Raw genomic sequence first — 22930 nt, 5'->3', positions numbered from 1 at the left:
AAACTTGTATAATATAACCACATTTTTAGTTTCAAAGGTTATGGATGTCATTCATTAGAAAACTAGTTTACTAATTTAAAGAGAAGGCTGATTGATATAAATGATGAAGGCTCTAGGTATGTACATTTGAGGCAAATTGTAATCAACTTTTACATATATGTAGGTACATTACCCTTCACGATTCCTTTAATATCGTCATCATTCTTCTTTTATATTCTAAGCTTATTCTTTCCTTGACCTATTATAACCTGACTTTTCACAAATTTGAAATTTATGAACCTAATCTAAGTTACGAAAGTTATAACTATGTAATAAGCTTCGCTGAATTAGTAGTAGGATTATAAATCTATGTTTCTTGTGTATCCATCGAATCAAATAATCTTGATGCACTTAATAACACCTTTTAGAATCATAGCCATCTGATTGTAAATTGCCGGCCTTTGTTTCCATTGCAACACTCGCCTGCAACCGCAAACTGTGATTCAAAGAATCTTCTAATTAGGTGGTGTGTTGCTTCTAACGCTGAATAGAACTTCTTACAAAATTTATGCAAATATTTGGCATCTTCATCGTATTAGTACATCGGTAATAGATGGAGTTACCTCCTGCCAGTTTTGTTGACAGTCTTTGTAATTTTTTTACTGAGTTTTTAATTGGAGTAATTTAACTATAAAGATAATGAAAAAATAGGAAAAAATAAAACACGTTATGCAAATGTATGTACCTAGGAATATCTCGCCTACGACATTCAATGGACAAGGATCGTTACTATACTGTTATCAGGACATGGCCCATAAAGAGTCATGAAGCATGTGTGCGATAGTAGATATCTAAATAAATGTAATATTTCGTAATTTATTAGAATACAATTGCCAACAGTCATGCGTAGGCGCGTACGTACTACATGTATGATGTAGTAACATAGTGAGTACTGTATGTAACAATTCATTTAAATCCAGTCCATACAGAGGTGATCCTAATTTAGTTTCGAAATGTTGGTCCACTTAAACTCTTCTAAAGCATGGTAGCTTCTCTAGAAGGATTATTTATCAAAAACTTTCAAATTATGTTTAATGTAGACTTCTTAATTATATGAAACTGTGATCCTTCACATGTGATGTTGAATGTTCGTCTAATAATTAAGATGCATTTGTACTACCTAAAATACATTTAACTCGTTCAAATCCAATTAATTTATAGAGCAAAATAATTTAATTTGTTTAAACACATCCAATTCACTACCAAGCTTTATCGAATTATATGCCCTACGGGATTTAAAATTGTAATACTATATTCAATTGCCTGGGATATTTCGCAATTTTATTGCCTCTATCATCTAGCGAGTTGTTGACCAAACCGTCCAGCGTAGTAGACAAATATATAATTTTTTGCCGTCATTATGATTCTTTTACATGCCCAATGTCATGCTTAATTACCGTCGTATTGAAAATAAATTACCGTGATCGGTTGTCCTCTCACATCATGTTACCAACTTGTAGCTTTTATTAATAGGATGAAAAATGTCGAGTTAATTTACCATTCATTTTCAATGTTATTCTTGGATGCACCTATTTTAGTTGTAGCGATGCCCTTGTGACAACTTAATCTGTTCACTGGCTCTATAAACGGTGCAATAAAAAAGGTTTATGGAACCTTCATTTAAAAAATATAAAGTTTTGTGAGCGGAAAAGTCAAATTTTGTCGCAATTTTTTGGTTAGTGAAGAGACATGAATATATAATATGTATAATCATATTATTCAAAAATTGTCCAATAATTTAGAAAATAAAGTTTATGAGACATCATTGTTGTTTTCAATCATAGTGGGTCACTAATTACGAATTAAAAATCTGACCAAGTATAAACAAAGCCAACGCTGTCATACAAAAGGTCGAACATTAGAACGTGCTAATGGTCATAGAATAGCTATCTAATTATTTCATTGTAGTATAGAGGCGATAGACGGCCAGTCGAGTGGTCGTTGATTGATATCACCAATCCGGCGGACGTTGCGTTGTACACCAATTTAACTCCACACATTACTGTAATATATCACACTGTCTGAACTTAAGTGAAGCAGAAGTGATTTATGAACAATGTCATATTGCAGGTTATTGATTTTGCGTCAGGCGTACGAGAGTGTTAACTATTTTGTTGCTTCTCTACTTTGTAACTTTTAGATGCTCTCGCTAATGGTTATTTCTTGTAAGCATCTATTTAACAGGTTGATAACCGTTATCTTTAAAAATAACATTGTAAGAACTGAGTAATGACCATTAATGTTTTATCGATAAAAATCAAGTGAATGTTGATGTGACTAATTTTCAGAGCGACTCGAGTTGATAGCTAGTTATTAATTAGGTATATCCATACAGTATGAATAATTGAATAGGTACTTAGTACTTACTATACAACATATTTACAATATTAAAAAGATTGAATGTGAGGTATTGCTTTTGAGAATCAATAGTTGTTATTTTATTTAAGTAGTAATTGATATAAAAGTAGTAAATAACAAAATGCTTTTAAATACGTACCTATATCTAAAAAAACAAACGCGGAATCATATTTCAATGAAAAATATGTTAACCCGGTATAGATTGATTTCAATGTAGAATTTCGAATGATAATAATCAGTGTTCATATCGTTGCTTCGGTGCAGAATCTCGGTAAATAAAATGGATCATTTGAAAACGTATCAGCCTTGTATAATTTGCCACGAAGCCGAAACTCTCACCGGTTGTAACTTGTATTAATAATAATTATGCGCGTGCACAACTCCGGCCCCCTTTCAATGCTGCACTGAGCACGCAAGTATACAACGGATTTACGGTTGAATAAACTCCAATACAATATTAACTATTATTATTGTATTAAAACAATATCATACTTTGAGGTTTCTGTTGTGTGTTATTTCACTTCTACTAAACGAGTGGTCTTGCACGCTATTTTTGAATACTAATTCTATTTTAATAATACATTGAAAATAAATTTTATGCATTGAAAGAAAATGTTAGTTATTTTTCAATATAACAGATTAATTAGCGATAGTGTCACAGGTTCTATTATAGTTCATCACAATAATGTGAAGACACGAAGAAAGCTAATGAAAGCGACGTACAACACCATTTAAGTAAATTAGTTTCGGGCCGAAGCCATTAATTTTCTGCACGGTCTCGTCAATGCGGTCGATTGCAGGCGAATTAATCGAATAACTATAGTTACCTATATTCGTCGAACCGGTCTCTATTATACGCATTCTTATAATTCCGCGACGAAAAGTGAAAATGGGCGTTGTGCGGACTATTTATTGATTACGATGACATACCGCTATTTTCCCGTTGGTTCATATAGGAATATAAAATAATAATAGATTATTGTCTTTATATTGTACAGATGAATAAAATATTGTAGTGGGATTATAGTATATGGTATTTGAGAATGTGACCTTTGCCTCAGCGCAACAATTGCCACTCACCTAACAAAACTCAGTAACATTAATGGTCTTGAGTGACCTATTGTGAGAGCCGTAGATAGATCGGTACTCTAGCATAGCATATATGTGATACTAATAATAATCATCAGTTTAGTTGTAGGACTGAATAAAAATAACCGAATTAAAATGTATATAAACGTGCGGCAGAATTTAACGTAATAGGTTAGGCAAAATTATATTTAGGCAAAATATAAAATTCTTTTATCTATCGATAGGTATCTATAGTAATGCAAAGCATAATTTTCTTTTCAAATTTATCTGCATAATTTATCTGATAAACTACTAGGAAATTATTTAATTCAATATCAAAACAATAAAAAGCCATTAAGCATAACTTTAAAAGAACCCAAAAATAAATTATTAAATGTATCTTAAATCATCGTTTCTAACGACAGAACCCTAACTCGACAAGGCTTATTAATAAGAAAATTATTACCTACAGCAGCGATTTCGACTTGGCCTTATAAAATATATTTTAGTATTAAGCCTGTAGGTAGGAACTTCTGTGCTCGATTTTCGTTTTGGATTTTTAACTAAAATTAATGTAACTTATAAAATTTCCATAATAATTAGATAGTCCATTGTTTCCGTTTACATAACGATCAATTCAGCATTAGTAACAGTATCTAAGAGTAGGAAGATACCAACTAGCTTTCGATTTCATAATCCAAAGCTTTGTCGGATGCAACTTAAGTGATGTTATTTTGAAACGCTCAACGATGCAATCTGAATCAAATAATGCAATACTTTTGAGATCACCATCATTTATTCGTGATATAAGTAACTACAACTGACAAAACGTTCTGCAATGTAATAATAAAATAAATATAATTATGTAACAAGCTTTTACGTGGTTAAAACTATGTTACTCAATAAATAAATACTTAATTACGAGTAGATATTATAATGATAATATTTGATAAACATCAAACCCACATTTAAATCGGTAAAACTTTTAAAAATCTTTGATATGTTGGGCATATTCACAGTCTCTATTTGAAATCGGAATGTTGGTTAATAATTAATGTCTGTAAAATAATTAATACTAGTACTTTATTATTATTTGAATATCAATCGATCAATATAGAAATATATAAATAAAAATAAATAGGAGATACTTCCAATTCATCCATTAATGAATGACTAGTTTCTAACCGTAGGTACTTAGCGCTTATAAATTTTAGATTACTGCTCTTACGAGTACTATTGATTATTGAAATTCTTCGTACAAAGAGTGATTACATCAATATTATATAATCCCGGAAAGAATATCTTTATGGAACATGTACTGGCGTATATTTTAATGAAGTACTCGTGATATTCGATGATTAGTAATAGTGAAATCAATTTATTAAGGTTTGTAATATAAACGATAGAGAAATAAATGAATAATTTAAATATTCAAATTGACCTTGCAATGACCATTAAATGTGGGTCCTCATTTCTCTTAAACTAGATTAGGAAGCATATGAACATACATCATTCATATCATGTACTAGCTGTTTCCCGCGGTATCGCATTGCTCCGCTCCTGTTGGTCTTAGCGTGATGATATATGTACAGCCTATAGCCTTCCTCGATAAATGGGCTATCTAACACCGAAATAATTTTTCAAATCGGACCAGTAGTTCCCGAGATTAGCGCGTTCAAACAAACAAACAAACTCTTCAGCTTTATAATATTAGTATAGATTTAGAGCGAAAATGATGTCCGATACAAAACCAGCTTCCAAACAAAGATTTTAATCATGTTAGTTAAATGGCTACCACGTGGAGGTGGCAATAGAGGCTAAACCTGTTTCGAACATGGCTGCACGGCATAGCCACGTGCTGCATTATTTGCTCTTGATTCTAATGCTCTATTCAGTCATTGAGCTGAGGCGAAGAATGAAGACCACATACGAGGGTTAACAAAGATCTTTAGCTACCTACTAAAGAGGATGATATTGTATAGGCGGTGAATTTATTTGCATAAAAATATATGGTTGGCGATTAGTTCTATATTAAATCATCAAATTTTATACTATTAACCAAAGAGCTATAATCTTGCAGAAATAAATGCGAGATGATTCAATCAATTCAGATAACAAAGTAGTACAAGTCAATCTAATAAGGTGTAAATAAGAAGTTTGGAAAATTCATTGCGAAACCCGTGCTTATCATAGCGCTGCAGCATAATGGCCTCACAAATGCTTCAAAACCTTTAATGTTACAGTCGGTCATAAACTTGAATAATTGAATATAGAGATGCGATAACGAGGATTACGAAGTGAACACAAACTAAAAAGTACATTTGTTTACTTTTCGTTTGTGTATAATTGATAAAAAGTGTTTGCGCCATTTCATATGGCATTGACAGAAATGGATGAACAATCCGATAGTATAGGTCTACCAGAATCTGATGGCATATTTATATTTAAGAAATAAAAGATTTTCATGTGGCAACTTATTTGACAACTATCAAATTGGTTGTCAAATTATTTGTCTTTTTTGCAGTTGATGAATAATTTTTAGGATTTTGTCTAAAAAATCTTCGAAAATGTCGAAAAAGCCGCTGCGATCACAAGCAAGAGGTGTTGTTTATAATGTGTATAGAAAAACATTCGATGAAGAAGGGTCAAAGACATCACAATTTTCAATTTTCAAGATTTTATTTGTAAATTTGACTTACCCGTTTTGATACTTTATATTAAAAATATTATATGTAGGTAACTATAATATTGTTTGTTTATTAGAATATAATTTTATGAAAACTTATTACAGGAGTTTCCAATACGGCTATTCGTCAAGTCCAAGCTGTCCAAGTCAATTTTATAATGTGTGACGAAAATAAACATAATTTTATTTTATTTAAATTTTATTTTATAAAAAATTATAAGCAGTTTTGATCTACATTATCATTATATCGATATTTTCACATGGCACACTGGTAATGAATATACAAATCTTTTCTTAATCTTAATATATATAAATCTCGTGTCACAATGTTTGTCCTCAATGGACTCCTAAACCACTTAACCGATTATAATAAAATTCACACGCCATGTGCAGTTCGATCCAACTTGAGAGATAGAATAGGTTTTATCCCGGAAATCCCTCGGGAACGGGAACTATGCGGGTTTTTCTTAGAAAACGCGGGCGAAGCCGCGGGCGGAAAGCTAGTATGTATATATAAATCTCGTGTCACAATGTTTGTCTTCAATGGACTCCTAAACCACATAACCGATTATAATGAAATTCGCACACTATGTGCAGTTCGATCCAACTTGAGAGATAGGATAGTTTAAATTTCAAATCGTTTAAGAAAAAGCGGGCGCAGCCGCGGGCGGTAAGCTAGTATAGTATAAAAGTAATATGTATAATTGTATATTATACATGTAAGTATGTAACTAAATAATATTAAGTGGATATCTCATTATTAAGTACAGTATTGTCCACTTATGTAATGTGACTAATGATATTGAGGACAAAATAAAAAATAAGCAGTATAAAGATCGTTCAGTCCATTTTCCCTAGGGTTGCACACTCAAAATTTTGATTTCCCTAATTGCCATCAGATTCTGGTTTACCTATAACACCCAGGGAAAACTAAGGAGCGGTTCGCGTGAGCTCTGACATTGAGTAATGAGACGCCGTGAGATGCCACGAAATTGAAGTATGTTTTATTTTAATGAACCCACAGCACACGATGTGGGCCAACCGTTGGATATTCTATTACAAATGATGAAACCTAACCTGAAACTTGATTGATTTTAGAATGCGGAAACCCATTACACTTATGAAAACGTTTATTGCCTGCGGTTCGCTAATCGAATGAGTTATTGGAAAGCAGACATGCACATATTGCCCACAGAAAATTCTGCGTAGATATACATAGATCCTATAATTTAGATTGGCGGAGAGTTGATGGGTCGTAAACTGAGACTTTTCTATACTTATTACCAACTTGTTTTATTGCAAAATCCCAACCTTTATGTTACATCCTTGGATTGCTATAAAATTTTAATTAATTAAATATGCTATGCAATTTAAATTTATTGATCGTCTTGGGATAGGTAATTTCCGTTTGTCTGTTATGTTTTATATTCTGAAGTTAAACTCATAATAATAGAGTATATGACTCAATTACATATATGATTTATTTACTGCAGGATGGAATAACTGTTAACTACAATCTATTAATAGCTAGATAATTACTTTTATATAATTGTATATGTTTTATATCGAATGTTGTTGCTGCGTTCCCTAATAAAATATATGTACCTATACGTATCGTATAGAACCAGTAAAGGTCCCGTGTACAATAAATAATAATTAAACATGGTATAGGATCAATTAACAAGCAATTAGTTTTATGCAATACATGTATAAAAATACGTTGTATTAGGATATAAAGCAAATATATTCTAGAAAAATAGCTATAGTCTCTAGTTGTCTACATAGTAATATGTCTGATTGAAACTCGTTGAATCAATTCTAATCACAGTTGCCCGGCCTGACTGCGCAATAAGGCTCGACTTCTGCCAATCGCAGGATAGTTCAGGTGAAGTGAGCAGTCAAGTTTCACGACAGGAAATACGTGATTGATAAATATTTAGCAGTCTCTTGAGACGCACGTAGCGTCGCAGGTGCGAGCGCGGGCAGGGGGTGGCCTTGCGGTCAACCCAGATGAGTCGCAGCCAAGTGCAGTCTCCCATTACGGAATCACCATCTCAGTATGCCTGTACAGTTATCCGCATAGCGACTGCGGTCGTAGATGTAGGCCGAACACTTGTACGTAAAATTAAATCTATCGTTTGTGAGAACACGCTTAACTGCGACCGTGGAGCAATTTTGATTTTCGTGTGCTTTGTTATTAGAGTGCTTGATGATGATGCTCGCCGTGATAGCGGAATGTTTATCGCATGCATCTTTCTCGAGTCACGTATATGGAGCATAATTTGAGCATTAGCATTGAAAGCATTAATTCATTATTGTTCGGTGTGAAGTGGCTTAGTCACTAACAATTGCATGTACAAATGTTTGTGCTTCTTTTTATCTCTTTTATTTGTAATTCCACAATGTTTTCACTGAGCCCGCTCTTGCATAACGTTACTATTTTTTATACATCATTAAAATATCGATCGTTACCGACTATTACAGTAGATTGTTTAATGTCCACTTTCCTAACATAACTCATAAAATTTGAATAACATCCCTGCAAATTTTCCACGATAAAAACTATCCATTGTTGATAAATTTGCAGCCATGTGCATGAGGCAGACATTAATATTAATAACACGCACTCTAGACAATAAATGCTAAAATGCGCAATACGCGCAGACTTCGACAAGCTGCCGAAGGGGACGGTCCCCATCTATCATCTTGTCGCACTAATTCCATTATGGATCGGTGTGATCAATAATTTTTCACATTCTATTCCTATTAGAAAGATATTAAAAATGTTGGATGTATCATGCTATATATTTAGAATTATAGCCTTTGTCTTTATTCATATTATATTATTAATGTAACCCAATAAAAGTGTAACATTTTTTCATTATAAATGGAAATTTGGTTTACAATTCCGGTTTGATTTGTATTTCGAAATGAAGCATTAATAAAAATGTCAAAATACCTTTACAGACAATTTAAACAGACGTAGGTACATATTAGCAAAGATTGCATGATGATAAGGAAGACGATAAAACCACTCAAATTTTTATCTGTCTCTGATTGTAAATATGTACCTATAGCGCCACAAAATTAAGTCAATGACAATATTTGAATCTCACTTGTGTAAAATGTTGATAACGAAATGCGGGCGATGTTTTAATATTGATTTAGGTGAAATCTTCCACTGATAAAGATGTTGGAAAAAACGCATTTGGATGTAAATATCCGCTAATATGCTAAGCGTAATGATATTGAGCTTTGTTATTTACCTTTGAATACAATATATTTATGTTTCCTTTCAAGATATAAATTATAAAGTACTTTCTAACTATTTATAAATGTGATTTAGATTGAGTTTAAAAATTTGTAAATGTGTTTCTCATGTTAAATGTCTTTAATTAAAGTATGATATACATGCTGAATTTCAATAATAACAAGATATTAAGCCAAAATTGTAGTTTCATCAATATCCATCTATACTAATATTATAAAGCTGAAGAGTTTGTTTGTTTGTTTGTTTGTTTGAACGCGCTAATCTCGGGAACTACTGGTCCGATTTGAAAAATTCTTCCAGGGTTAGATAGCCCATTTATAGAGGAAGGTTATAGGCTATATATCATCACGCTACGACCAACAGGGGCGGAGCCACGGGGGTGAAACCGCGCGGAGCAGCTAGTATTGAATATGCACGCTTACCTACTATTCACGTAACAGAATTACTTAGTCAAGTCTAGTCAAGCCATGCATGCCTGTATGCAATAATGCATACAAAGGATGCATTTCTCTATGACACTTAAGCAAACTAAACCCTTTGTGAGTGGCCTTGTGTTGACTTATATTAGTTCTCACGGCTCTTCAGCGCACTCGGTGTCGTGTGAACTTATTATGATCAACTCCATTCAGACAGACGTTTTGGTTCGGTGTGAAATAAGTTTACAAACAAGGCGAGCGTTATTGATCTAACAGCTTTGGCCAGACTAGGAACCCCCGTAACACAGGTACATGCGCCGCGTCTACCCTCCATAATTTACCGCCAATGAAATTATGCGTTTAGTTACTGTTTCCGCGTACTAATTACCTCGACGGAGGAGACTGGCTATGGTTATATGGATTTACCCTACGCTACCAGTGAACTGTAAACTTCCGCTGTTTTTAATACACGTTGTAAGCGATTACGTTGAAGCCGATATGGCAATCATAAAAATCACGATTATCCAATACTTATTTATTGTATTGGTCAATCCAATGGATAATCCGATTTGTATTGTGTTTGATAATGTTATCGGAAGTCTTTGTGTGATAAACAAAATATGATAATTTTAATCTAATATTGTTGTTTTTATGCCATAGATTCATAATGATATTACAAAAGCAAATTCATTGCGTAATTATGAATACCTTCATGAATATTACATAAAGCAAAATATCGTGCCGACAGCAATTCTCACTTTTTCAAATACCATCATTTGATATTTGTTCACGCAATTTACTTCGTTACGCAAAATCAATATAATGTTAAACGACACAAAGTAAATAGAAATGCTGTATACTTTGTAGAACATAAAAGTGCGCAATCAAAAACTGCTCGTCAAAGTTTTTGATTGCGCTCTAGTTTTCAATTAAATGGAAAGCTCTTCAAATATTTCCGAAACGTCCCTTTAAATATATTTAATTAACTTAATATAATTATTATTTATGCGATATCGCTCCTTCTTTATATTTTTGTATTAGATTCAACTTAGTGTAAGTATTGATAGAGTTTGAATCCTTTTAAACAATACTCAAAATGTAATACGAGGCAGGACTCAGGAGGATAAGCTAACATTGCATATAATAACGCGTATTTCCTAAAATATTTTATGGCAGTTAAAAACGTTAAAGAATATTTAAAATAGGTCAATTCACTTCGTTGAGCTTCGATGAAGTCATAATTAGCAGGTGTCATCGGTTACACGCTCCAAAAACGTAAAGTCAAGGATAAAATTTCGAGCTGCACGACGCTGCGTGACCTAAAATAAGTCATTTCTTATTTGTATATGCCATTGGCACCATCAATAACTCTGTCAGCTTTTTCTGAACCGACATTTCCAAATAATAGAGTTAATCAACTATATATAATAATGGCACATTTTCATTATATTAAAATAAATGCAAAACGCTTGTTAATTAAGATGCTGATAACATTTTTGTTATAACAAAACGACACAAGTAGGTTCATTACTGATTGTAACCCAATATCTAAATCATTAAAAAATAATGAAATCTCAGATAATTAAAATTTTAAATTCAATCGCAAAATAAGTATATATTTAGGTATAAATAGTTGATAAATTTTTATATTGTTACAAACATTATTACAAAATAGAGCGAGAGGTTCTAACGACCGTTTTCAATTTTCATTATATCCGTCAATTCTACTCAGTCAATCTTTAACACTCGACAGCATATCTACAGTTTTATCCTGGTGACTCGCTTCCTAACTTTGATATTTAAAGATTTCCTATCGTAATTCTTTATAGGAGTAATATAAAAATTCCATTAATAATAATGACATTATTACTACTTCTTCTGTAATCGTTAAAATATTATATAAACGAGTATACCATTATGCGGTGAGGCGTTCTTTGCCGCATAGAATGCGTGTTTAGTACATTTATTTTATTGGCCAAACTCCAATTTTCATTGCGCCAACAGTCAATACAATTATCTATTTTTTTCTGAAAAGCTTTATAGCGTAAATGCGGCTTAATTAGTAGGTTATTTTAGTACGTAACCTATTTTCCTAACGAAGCTCTTTAGTTAGCGATCAGTGTCGCACAGTGGAGCTTAGTTAGTCCTCTGATGTTCGATAGAGCTCCAGCAGGCGTAAATGTCTCCGGTCACGCGAGTGGTCCCACTGAGACTTGACAACATTATATTGATTAAAATAAAATTGTATCTTGAAGTCACGGCATACTTTACAGTCTACGAAGCCTTGTAGTAATTTTTACGATGTATTTACATTGGACATCATGATTCTGCGCTTTGCGGTTTCACCCGCGTAGCTCCGCTCCTGTTGGTCTTAGCGTAATGATATAAAGCCTATCTAACACCAAAATCATTTTTCAAGTCGGACCTGTAGTTCCTGAGATTAGCGCGTTCAAACGAACAAACTCTTCAGCTTTATAATATTAGTATAGATATAATATGTAGATTATACATGGGTGACAGACTATAGGATCATAATACATATGATACATCATTTCGATGCCAATGTTTGGGTTGGATTCGTAAATTGGTTTACGATAAGATATTACATTCGGCAGTATTTATTATCTAATCTTTGGTTCCGCCAAAATGATAACTGTTGATAGATTTCGTGAATATGTAGGTACCTAGTAATTTAATATGTAGTGCAAAAAAATAATCGTATGTTTACTTTCGAATATTTTAAGCATCATAATAATTGTCTGGGTATTTTCTTCATTCCAAGTAATATTTTACATAAAAACAAATTAAATCCTATGAATAAAACCGCATCCAGCACTTTTCAGCAATTTAAGTCTTTAAAAAATCTCTATAAAATAGGTATAAAGCTTGTCCTGTCATCTAATATCTAATTAGTTTTAATCTTAATTGCTTACAGATGGATGGCACCAGTGAGTCTGGCTATTCACGCGCCGGGCGCTGACCTGACTCCTACAGTGAACAGCATCAGATACTTACGAGATTGCCTTAGTAACGAGCTCGTTAAGCAGTTCGTCACCTTTCACATATTTTTTTCCCACAAACATATACCCAGTAAGGTTAGTAATTTAAAATGGCTATATGGTGTAATAAGGTAATAACATACGTTGCAGTCATAAGTGTAATGTGACTTCATTCATTCAATGAGAAGGTCTCAAGTGTAACATTAGCAGCATTCATTAATTTTTTATCAATGACTAGATGTTTAAAAAGATTTGTGGAAATGTCTATACTTAAACCAGGAAAATAAGTTCTTTTTTAAACATTGGTATTATCATTTGTTTTGTGCGGAAGAGATTTATGATTTATATTGAATTAGTAGTTATTCATGATGTCACTTCAGTATAATAAAAACCGCAATGTAACAGATCTTTTCGCTCAAATAAGACACGACCATAATACAAAGTCACCCTTTTCTTTAAAGTTATTGGCGAACAAGGCCAAGGTTAGATCGGCCTCCGAAATCTTGGCAATGTTACTTGAAACATTTATTGTTAATAGTGTCACCTTCTTTCTATGGCTCTTTATGAAGATGATAACAATAGGCGTAGCCTAGTATGCATCTGTGAAGAGGTTATATTGGTAAAAATAAATAACAAAGAAAATCTAGTAAATGAAAAACGTAGAACGTGAACCCGTCTATTACGAGTTCATTGTTTTTTATTTATAGGAAAAAGTTATCTTAACCTAGTCTGTGATGACTAAAAGTTACGTTATTTAAACATACAGAAGCTGAGTCATATAAAAAGAGGTCAGTCTGCTAGTCTATTTCAAGAAATGAAGCTATAAATTTTAGGATGACGATATCCTGTTATATTTATGATAGTCTGTAGTAGTTGGATGCATCTGTTTTAATGCTACATTATGTACATACATAATGTAGCATTAAATAAACATAATATCTATACATCTTTATGGTTATAACTTATAAGTAATCCGTACCCTGGCAGGACGGCGATCTTTAGCAGTTAAGATATAGAATCCAGCACTAAGGAGCTAACTATAGCAGAAATTATCGGAAATATAACTTTAAATTTCATTTTCTTTTCAGATACCTGATCCAGATGTCCTTATACAAACACCTTATAATTGTACCGGAAAGCCTCCATATGATAATGTGACTACAACATATATGAAGGAAAAGAATTTGTTATATCCAGTGAATGTTGCGAGAAATATAGCCAGGGACGCCGCTGTAACACACTTCATACTTCCATCTGATATAGAGCTATATCCTAGTCCGAATTTAATTCCAAGATTTTTGAATATGATTGCGCGTAATGCTAAGCCACTGAGCACGTCCACTAAACCCAGAGTGTTTCCGATAAGCATATTTGAAGTGGATGCCAAAGTTCAAGTAAGTTTTATTCAAATTATTTATCAGATCTGTTTCTCTCTATCTTTCGTAGGAGTTTGAAGACCCCGGCCAGACGACAAACAAACGACAAACGACATTCTTGATATGTTTAAGGACTTGCTAAAGTCGCATACCTACCTTAATATGTCAAATTCCAACAAAAATGTTTTATATATTAATGGGTAACTTATTTACTCGTGAATCAAATGGAAACTATGAACCTTAATCAATATATTATAAAACTTTCAGGTGCCATCGACTAAAACGGAGCTGCGGGCGATGTTGACCAACAAAACTGCCATTCCATTTCACAAATTCGTATGCCCTAACTGTCACAATATTCCCCAAGGCCAGCAGTGGATGAATGCAGCTGAAACCAATCGTATGTATCACTTACCGTTTCAATGTATGTCCCTTAGTATTAAAATTTATTCACCATCAGCCAATTTCATTCCCACTGCAGGGACACGGGCCTTCAACCAGGGTCTGTGTCCATAATACATAATTAAACTGATACTAACAATTTTCTCCTGCTTGAGGTTTGGCGACGTCAGCCAATATTCAAAGAGACTGGGCAATTTGGCGTTATTTAACTTTAAGAGAACAAGTATTTCAGCTTATTCGAGTTCACCTTTTCATGAAAAGATCAGGTGGGGGGTTCAGGTAGGGTGATGGAGTATCATTGCATCTCCGAGTTAAGAATATCTGTAGAGTCTATAAACTGCATAATTTTATCATTATCATTTAAATGATGATAATAAATGAGATAAAACGGGTAAAGGATAAACGTCAAAATACATATTTTTATACCTACATTAAAGTGTTTTTATCTTTTAATTACCGTACGAACATCATTAAATGGAACTGCGCATGATTACGCTTAAAGCCTTTGAATAATAAGCAAACATATACAACGGAAATACCTGTTTAGATTGTGTGTAATTAAATACACAGAGGACTTATTTTTAATAGATATCATACATGTTTAAATATAACTTTATTACAACAATCTTAAATAATTACTTACTCAACGACGCTCGTCGAGAGCTTAATTCTCATACTAACAAGTGCATGCATTTGCGGTTATATGTCCCCTACATTATGAAAATTATGGAAAATAATGTCCCTAGGAACACAATTAGTACCGTTTCCCGTGTAATTGCAATACAACAGCAATTAATCTCAGCACTGTCGGTATCGTGAGCTATTTATGCCGTAAATAGTATGGCGTGGACTGCGTATGGGGCATTCTAATTGTGTATTATGGTTCAACGACCGCAGTGCCCGTCGTTCCCAGACGGTTGGCTCCATTCTTACGCTAATTTGCAAAATCGCAAACTTTGCTACCGCAGCCTTGCGCAAGATTTTCTGACGCAACCGATCGATTTGCATTGGTTTTGATAATCTCGAAGAGTCATTACTTTCACGCTTGTTCAATGTGAATATGTCTATGTTTGCACATTTGAATTTATGGAACGATTTGTAGTATCCATTTATGATAATTGTAAATTTAGATTAAGGGGCTTAGAAGAGCTAAACGAGGCAAAACTCGAGTTTTATAATGCTTTAAAGTATATGATTAACTGTAGTAAAAAATCTCAGACAAATATATGATATTCTTCAGGATATATACTAGCTAGATATCGAGCTGAAAACACAATACAACTTACTTTACTCGATAGAAAAAAATCACAAAGATACCTCTAAAAGAATCTTTTGATGCTTAAAAACCATACTTAACTACATGCAATCATTCTGTTTTTACGGCAAATAATTCTACAAGCAACATACTAAAATAATGTCGATTTATTTTTTTAGTCCAATCAATAGATTTCGAGTAAATCGAAAATTCTTATTCCCAAGCCAAAAACGTACGCATGTGTGCGTGAACGCCTGTGTACCGACACTACCGGCCGAGGCCTGTTACTAGACGGACGTGTCGCTTGTTTCCCTGATTTTTTCCCGCCAGAATTGTTTGTTTTTGTTGTTAAATTATTTTTAGAATCCATGTTCCTTACTATAAAACAGACTACTGATAAATTATTTGTAATTTTGTAATCTTTTGTTAATATTAAGTATGGGAAATAAAACAAAACCCGTCAAGAGCAATAACCTAGCTTTTTTATATTATATCATAGGTCAAGAGGACTAAAAACGTTCTTATAAATCAAACGTAAATCTGAACGATATGGTAGTAAAAGGTAAGAGCATTTTAGTGATATTATGTTTAGTGATATTTAGTATATATTTCAGAGGCGGCTCGTGACAAAATTGTATGGGTGTTCACTTGAAATAAAACAACGAAAATACAATAGCGTTAGCAGGATAATTTTATTACAAAAAAATGAGCACCACATTATAAATGTCTATTTAAATTAAACACTAAAAATTAAAAAGTATTATAAAACTAATTCATTGTGTGTATACTGTATATTACTCAGATCTTAGAGCGCGTTTCCACTATATCGTTCGGCCGTGGTTCGGCCTATACAAAAATGTTTCGATATCCTAACATTACTATTTAATTTTATACTTATTCCTAGCAACACTCTGATTGTTGTTTTCAATAAAAACAAGTTTTTATTTGAAAGAAAATGGTTTTGACTTAATAAAAAAAAAAATATATCATTCAATTTCACGTCCTTGAGCAAACGACAAGGCGACTACCATGAAACAATAAAATATCGTGTACATAATAATTTATTTTGTTATTAATATTTGACCATAATAATTACGAAACAAAACAAATAAATAAATCGTCACTTGATAGTGGAAAGTGGAAACACGCACAAAACCAAAATAAACCAGTTAGCAGTCTTTCGTCAGTCGCTTGGTAGTTTGGTACCGTTAGAACATAAAGCACACATTTTATTCAAAAGTTATAAATATTACGTAGTTTAATTGTTAAATTTTGTATTTGTTGATTGTTGTTATTATTTGTTATTATTGTTATAATATTTGTTGAAGTTTTTAATTTGTGTGTAAGTAAGTGTTGTAACTTTATATTGTTAATTGTTAATGTAAAAGTTATACGTATGTTAAATGTGCAAATATTAAAATAAAGTCTCATCTTTTTCAGAGGAGAAACACATATAGTTTAATTTAAAATCCCATATTTATATATATAACTAGATTTCCGCCCGCGGCTTCGCCCGCGTTTGCAAAGGAAAACCCGCATAGTTCCCGTTCCCGTGGGATTTCCGGGATAAAAATCCTATGTGTTAATCCAAGTAACCCTCTATATGTGTGCTAAATTTCATTGTAATCGGTTCAGTAGTTTTTACGTGAAAGAGTAACAAACATCCATACATCCATACAAAGTTTCGCATTTATAATATTAGTAGGATAAAAACTAAAAATAAAATGTTGTTTTTTTATTTGCTGACCATACACTACTACAAACGCAAAAATTTCTCCAAACTAATTTACTTGTACCATACCATATAAACTAATTTAACTGATCATGAATGTGAAGTTATTGCTTCAAGTCCAAATTCATCTAAGCAAGTACTAGAAGAAGCATATATATATAATAGTACACAGGTAATTTTCAAAGTATATAATACGATTAAAATATGTTTTTTTTTCGACCGCATATTTCAAATAATAAAAAAAATATAAGTATCATTGATTTAGTTTTACTTAATCACCCATATCCTTATATATTATCCAAGTAATACAACAAATCAAAAATAAACAAATTGTCTCCTCTAGTTGTTTCTTAGTCACGTCAGTTTTTCACGTCGCTGTGGCGCCATCTAGTACAATACTCCGGCGTGATCTCCATCAGCCGTCGTAGATTGTGTTAATGTGTGCGCGAGTCACTCAATTTCAGCTAGCTCTTGTAATCCTTTTGATAAGGCATGCGTAAAGCTTATTCTGATTGTTATTTTCAGAAATGGATGTATTTCACGTGGGAAAACGCAGAGGAAAATTTGTTCATTGGGAACCAATCTTCATAGGAACCCATCAAGATCCGTACTATGATGAGCGTCTCAGCTGGGAGGGAAAGAAAGACAAAATGACCCAGGTATATACTGAAGCTTTTGACATACCAAACAAAATAAAAATTAATTTTAATGGTACTAATCTTATTAATCATCACTATTTTGTTTACAGGGCTACGTGCTTTGTGTGAAAGACTACGATTTTATGATATTAAACAACGCTTTCCTGATACACAAGCCCGGTATCAAACATTACGTGAAGAATGCGAAAAGAGACGCCATAGCGGGCCGGCAGTCCGCATTCGTAAAAAACGTTATAATGCCCGAGTTAAAGAAGCTTTTCGGAACTAGAAACGGTTGCGCGCTGTGACGAAAATATTTGAAGACGAAAAGTACCTCTAGAATTTGAATGCACAACGCTATGATGTGTTGATCCCCCAAAGCGTAATGACTAATCATAAAAAACAATTTAATGCTATAATGATTCTAAAACATACATGAATGTGCACTCTAAATTAAGCTCTAAAAAACTAAATTGTTTCGCAGTGGAACGATGTAATTCATTTCAGTCGCCAATTTTTTGTTGCTAATTGGAACCGCTTCGAATACTTGACATACTAACTTGGCATCGGCATATTACCGTAACGACGATGCTAAATTCAATTGAATTAAAATGATTATATTATAGAGTGTGAACGCTTTGGTGGAGCCACGTTAACTTTTTTTAGATAATCTGTGACTACAGGGTGCGATTTTCCGCCTGCCTTTTATACACTTTTATACAATGCGGTGAGGAGTTGAAACGAAACATATCATATTGTTAATTCGATGATTTTAAAGTAGACAATATCCAGTGAACAATCCGTGTCTTTACTCATATGATTAGTTTTTGAATTGACGTCTTACATTGCCTAATTTATAAATGCGCTGGTCTGAAAATTCAGATAGCCCAAAACCGAGTCCAGGGAATTGCTAAGCTATTCATATAATATATTAAAGGCCTTAAGTCATTTCTTTTTGTCTAAGTAGAAAAAAAATTATATATCGCTATTGTAAATAAGTACTCTTGCGCTACTAAATTTTGTTTAAGTAAAGGAGCAACTTGACCGAGATATTTAAGTGCTTCTTTACTACAGAATAAGTTATTAATCTTAATAGTAATTAATGATTATATTTCTTAATATTTTTAAGTTCTTGCTTTACATAGCATAATGTGATTCCAGTATATGTAACTCAGAAAAATCTAAATTATTTTGTAGATATTTTATAATGCGATGCACAAAGTCAATCGTAAATTTTCATGATAAATTCCTGATACGCATTTTATACGGTATATTATTATATTATGAATATTAATAATTAATAGATACGCTATTGTAATCGTAGAATATAATACGAATAAGTCACTATTTTGCTTAGAAAATATAGTCATAAGTGCGAGTCCGTTTTCCATTAAAATGCCTATTTTATGTATAAATATTAAATATAGCATCGACTTTGGTATTCATGTTCAAAAATTATATTCTATTAAATAAGTTGTATATTTAAAATGGGCCTTATGGTACTGGTATAAGTGTTTAAACTCACCACGTTCGACTTAGGATTTAAGTTAGTTTAAGATCTTTTTTCTTCTTTGCTATCGGTTTCTTGAAATCATTTTGTAATGCTCTTATTGTGTATTGGAACATTAATTTAGAACAATACATATTAAGATTGAACGTATTAGTTACGATTTAGCGTTATGCCAATTTCTTATAATATAATTATTTATGCTTACTTTAGTTTTACGCTCTGGGTTTTGGTAACGGTATATGCATGTGGTGAGTTTTCACTTTAGGCGAAGTGCCTCTTTAGATTAAGCAACATATAAAGTCTTGCAATGTGATCATAAAAATGTATTTATCAGTAATGTATAATTTTAATCATGTGATCATAATTTGGGACATTTCATTAAAATTTAACAGGTACCTTGTAATCTGAAATAAAGAAAATCAAAAGTTATTGGTTATTTTATTTTCTTCATTTACATATTATTGTACTGCTGCATGAAGGACTTAGGAATAATAATATATTGATTTGTAAATTAAACCAACATAATATAATTGCTTTTAAGTTTTGATGCATCCTCTAATTTCCATGACTTCATCTATGAAATGCATTTCAAGCATACTGGAAAAATTATAATGAAGTTAACGCTGAGCGTGATATCTCATTTGCTCGTCTATACGTTGGGCCTGGTGGATAATTATGGCTGTCTGGTAGACGGCTTGAGTTCCTAAATCTAGCAAATTCGTTGTAGGTCTCGATGCAGCTTTGAGTATGAGTTGGAGACTCGACAGGATTATCTTGTTCTGGTGATAATTCACTTCGGTCCTTATGTTCTTCTTGAGAAAGTACATCTGACGAAGTATCAGATTCTAGGTGGTTCTTTTGAAACTTATCTGCATCTTCTGATGTAGGTAATTCGTTTCAAGGATTCATTGTTTCTCTCCTGATTTGATTCACGGTTATCATCTTTGTAATAAACAGTACTTGAAAACCAACCTATAATTTTCGATTATATTTGTATGAGACTCAAAAACGGAGACGGATTTCTGATATGACTTATATTAATAAGATTTCCTAAATATTTACGAAACATATTATAGCAAGAAAGTAAATAATAAAATGTGGAAAATCACACCGTTTACTTCTCATGTTCAAAGTTGGCATTTTACTGCAGTGATAATAAACAATTTATAGAATTGTTCATGTTGCACAATGAAAGGAATCTAGATTTTTGTATCCTTAGTCTGTAACTATGAAGGTAAAGGTGAGAATCACACTTGACACTGTGGAATCACAGGCGAGAATCATTTAAAAAATAGTAGGTACCCAGCATAAAAAATCGAAGCACAGTTTTTTAATTTTTAATTAAATAGATAAAAAGATACACAGAAGAATAATAATCCAAACAATCGCAAATGCCTGATAAGCTCACAATACTTAAACGATTTACACAAGATTTACATATCCTAAGCTATTGCCACCCATAACAAATAAAAGAAAATGAACTGCATACGGACAAAAAGTGGACAAACTATACCGAAATTAACATACTAGCTGCGCCCTGCGGTTTCACCCGCGTGCGTGAATAGGTTTTTCCTTTTAATCCTAATGTTCCTGTGGGAATATCGGTATAGAAAATAGCCTAATTTACTTCTTATAACAACACCAGCTATCTGTCAGTGAAACTCCTGTCAAAATCGGTCCAGCGATTCTTGAAATTAGCTGGAACACAGACAAAAATTTTAATAAGCATTGAGTAAAAATTTGTTATTTCAACATTTAAAAACAGACATTCCAATTTTATTGTTGGTATGATAATATTTCGCAGGCAAATTTTAATGATTTCGTCGTTTTCCTGCGACATAATAATAATATGTCTGTATGTCCACCATAAAAAGTGAAGGAAAAAACTTTTAGGTAACTTAAGCGCGCAGCGCGGTCATAAAACATATTAACATAAAATATACCTAGAAAATAACAAAGAAACAATATGCTAAAATAATTCCAGTGCCTTCCTACAAAATGAGAAATCAAATAACGCGAAATCCCAAATTACTTTGACATTCCAGACGCTTCGCTTGCAGAATAATGAGTTAGCGGCTCAACGAACAGATGAGATAAGGAAGTTTATCCTAAACTACGTGCATTACATTATACCCACCGAACGGTTTTTCCATCTACACTAAAATATAATATATTGGTATCCAATCTTTTAACTGTAATATATATATTCTATTGAGAACAGCCTCTGTACTGAGTCACTATTCTAAATAGTTTATTAGCATATTTTGTACGCAGTATGACTAGCCTAAGCACGACTTGAAACAGGTTTATTGTTTAATATTATTAGTTTTTAAATCTTGCCAACATTTAAATATTCGTATTTTAAATTCTATTTAGATAGGTATTTTATGAAAAAAAAAACATCGAAATCGATTGACCAATTTTTTATTACCTGAACAACTTATCCCTCTACAGAAGATGTGAGGCGTGCGATGACCAAGGTGTCCTGGCATAGCAAACTTTGCAGGATCAGTTTCTTCACTGAATTCATACAGATACCTAGGATACATAGATCTAGGATAAAAGCTTAAGCAAGGATTTGGGCTTTCATAAATTGGATTGGTGAATGTTTTTTAACAGAACGAATATACGGAATACTCTTGTTTGCTAGTATATTGTCTGACTCGCGATTATCAGATTTTTAACGATGAGGTGTTAAAAAAAAAGATAAATTACTATCGTATTTCGCTTTTAATTGCATTACCAATCGTTTCTTTGATATCCTGCAAATATTTAGTCATGATTTTTTCTGATTAATTTTTCATGTAACAACTCAATGACTAGGTAGGTATATTGACTAGGTATATTGACTAAATAATGAATTGCGATACAAATCTGTATGTTGGTCGCACTCGCGCCTGAATATCAAGGTGTCTTATCATTCCAATCTCCATTGTAATTTGTTAAGTATTTTATAAAGTATCATGTTTGTACATAAATACAATGGTTGAATGAAGAATAATGTTAAAAGTACGTATTATGGTTAGTCATTGCTTTTAACATCAATGACACGTAAGCGACTGCTTCATACAATACGTATGAAGCAGTCGCTTCCCGCATTTGTCTGTCTGTATGCTTAGTTCTTTAAAACTAAAACGTTATTCGCGGACGCTATTCTTCGTTCGTATGATTTATTAGGTA

At 32.7% G+C, this 22930-nt stretch overlaps 1 protein-coding gene across 1 annotated transcript in view; it reads left to right on the top strand.

The window, feature by feature from the left end:
• The window catches only part of LOC123701274 (beta-1,4-glucuronyltransferase 1), a 47331-nt gene extending 27152 nt beyond the window's left edge, over positions 1-20179 (top strand). The window contains exons 3-7 of the mRNA XM_045648693.1: positions 12774-12933; positions 13926-14231; positions 14481-14613; positions 18128-18261; positions 18351-20179. Coding sequence (XP_045504649.1) covers positions 12774-12933; positions 13926-14231; positions 14481-14613; positions 18128-18261; positions 18351-18548 — 931 coding nt within the window. The 3' untranslated portion in view covers positions 18549-20179. The remainder of the gene's footprint in view (positions 1-12773; positions 12934-13925; positions 14232-14480; positions 14614-18127; positions 18262-18350) is intronic.
• The last annotated feature ends 2751 nt before the right edge of the window (positions 20180-22930 follow it).

The sequence above is a fragment of the Colias croceus genome, chromosome 2 (assembly GCF_905220415.1).
Source record: "Colias croceus chromosome 2, ilColCroc2.1".
Taxonomy (NCBI): Eukaryota; Metazoa; Arthropoda; class Insecta; order Lepidoptera; family Pieridae; genus Colias; species Colias croceus.
Note: the sequence above shows the minus strand (reverse complement) of the source record. Positions and strands in the feature narration are given on the sequence as shown.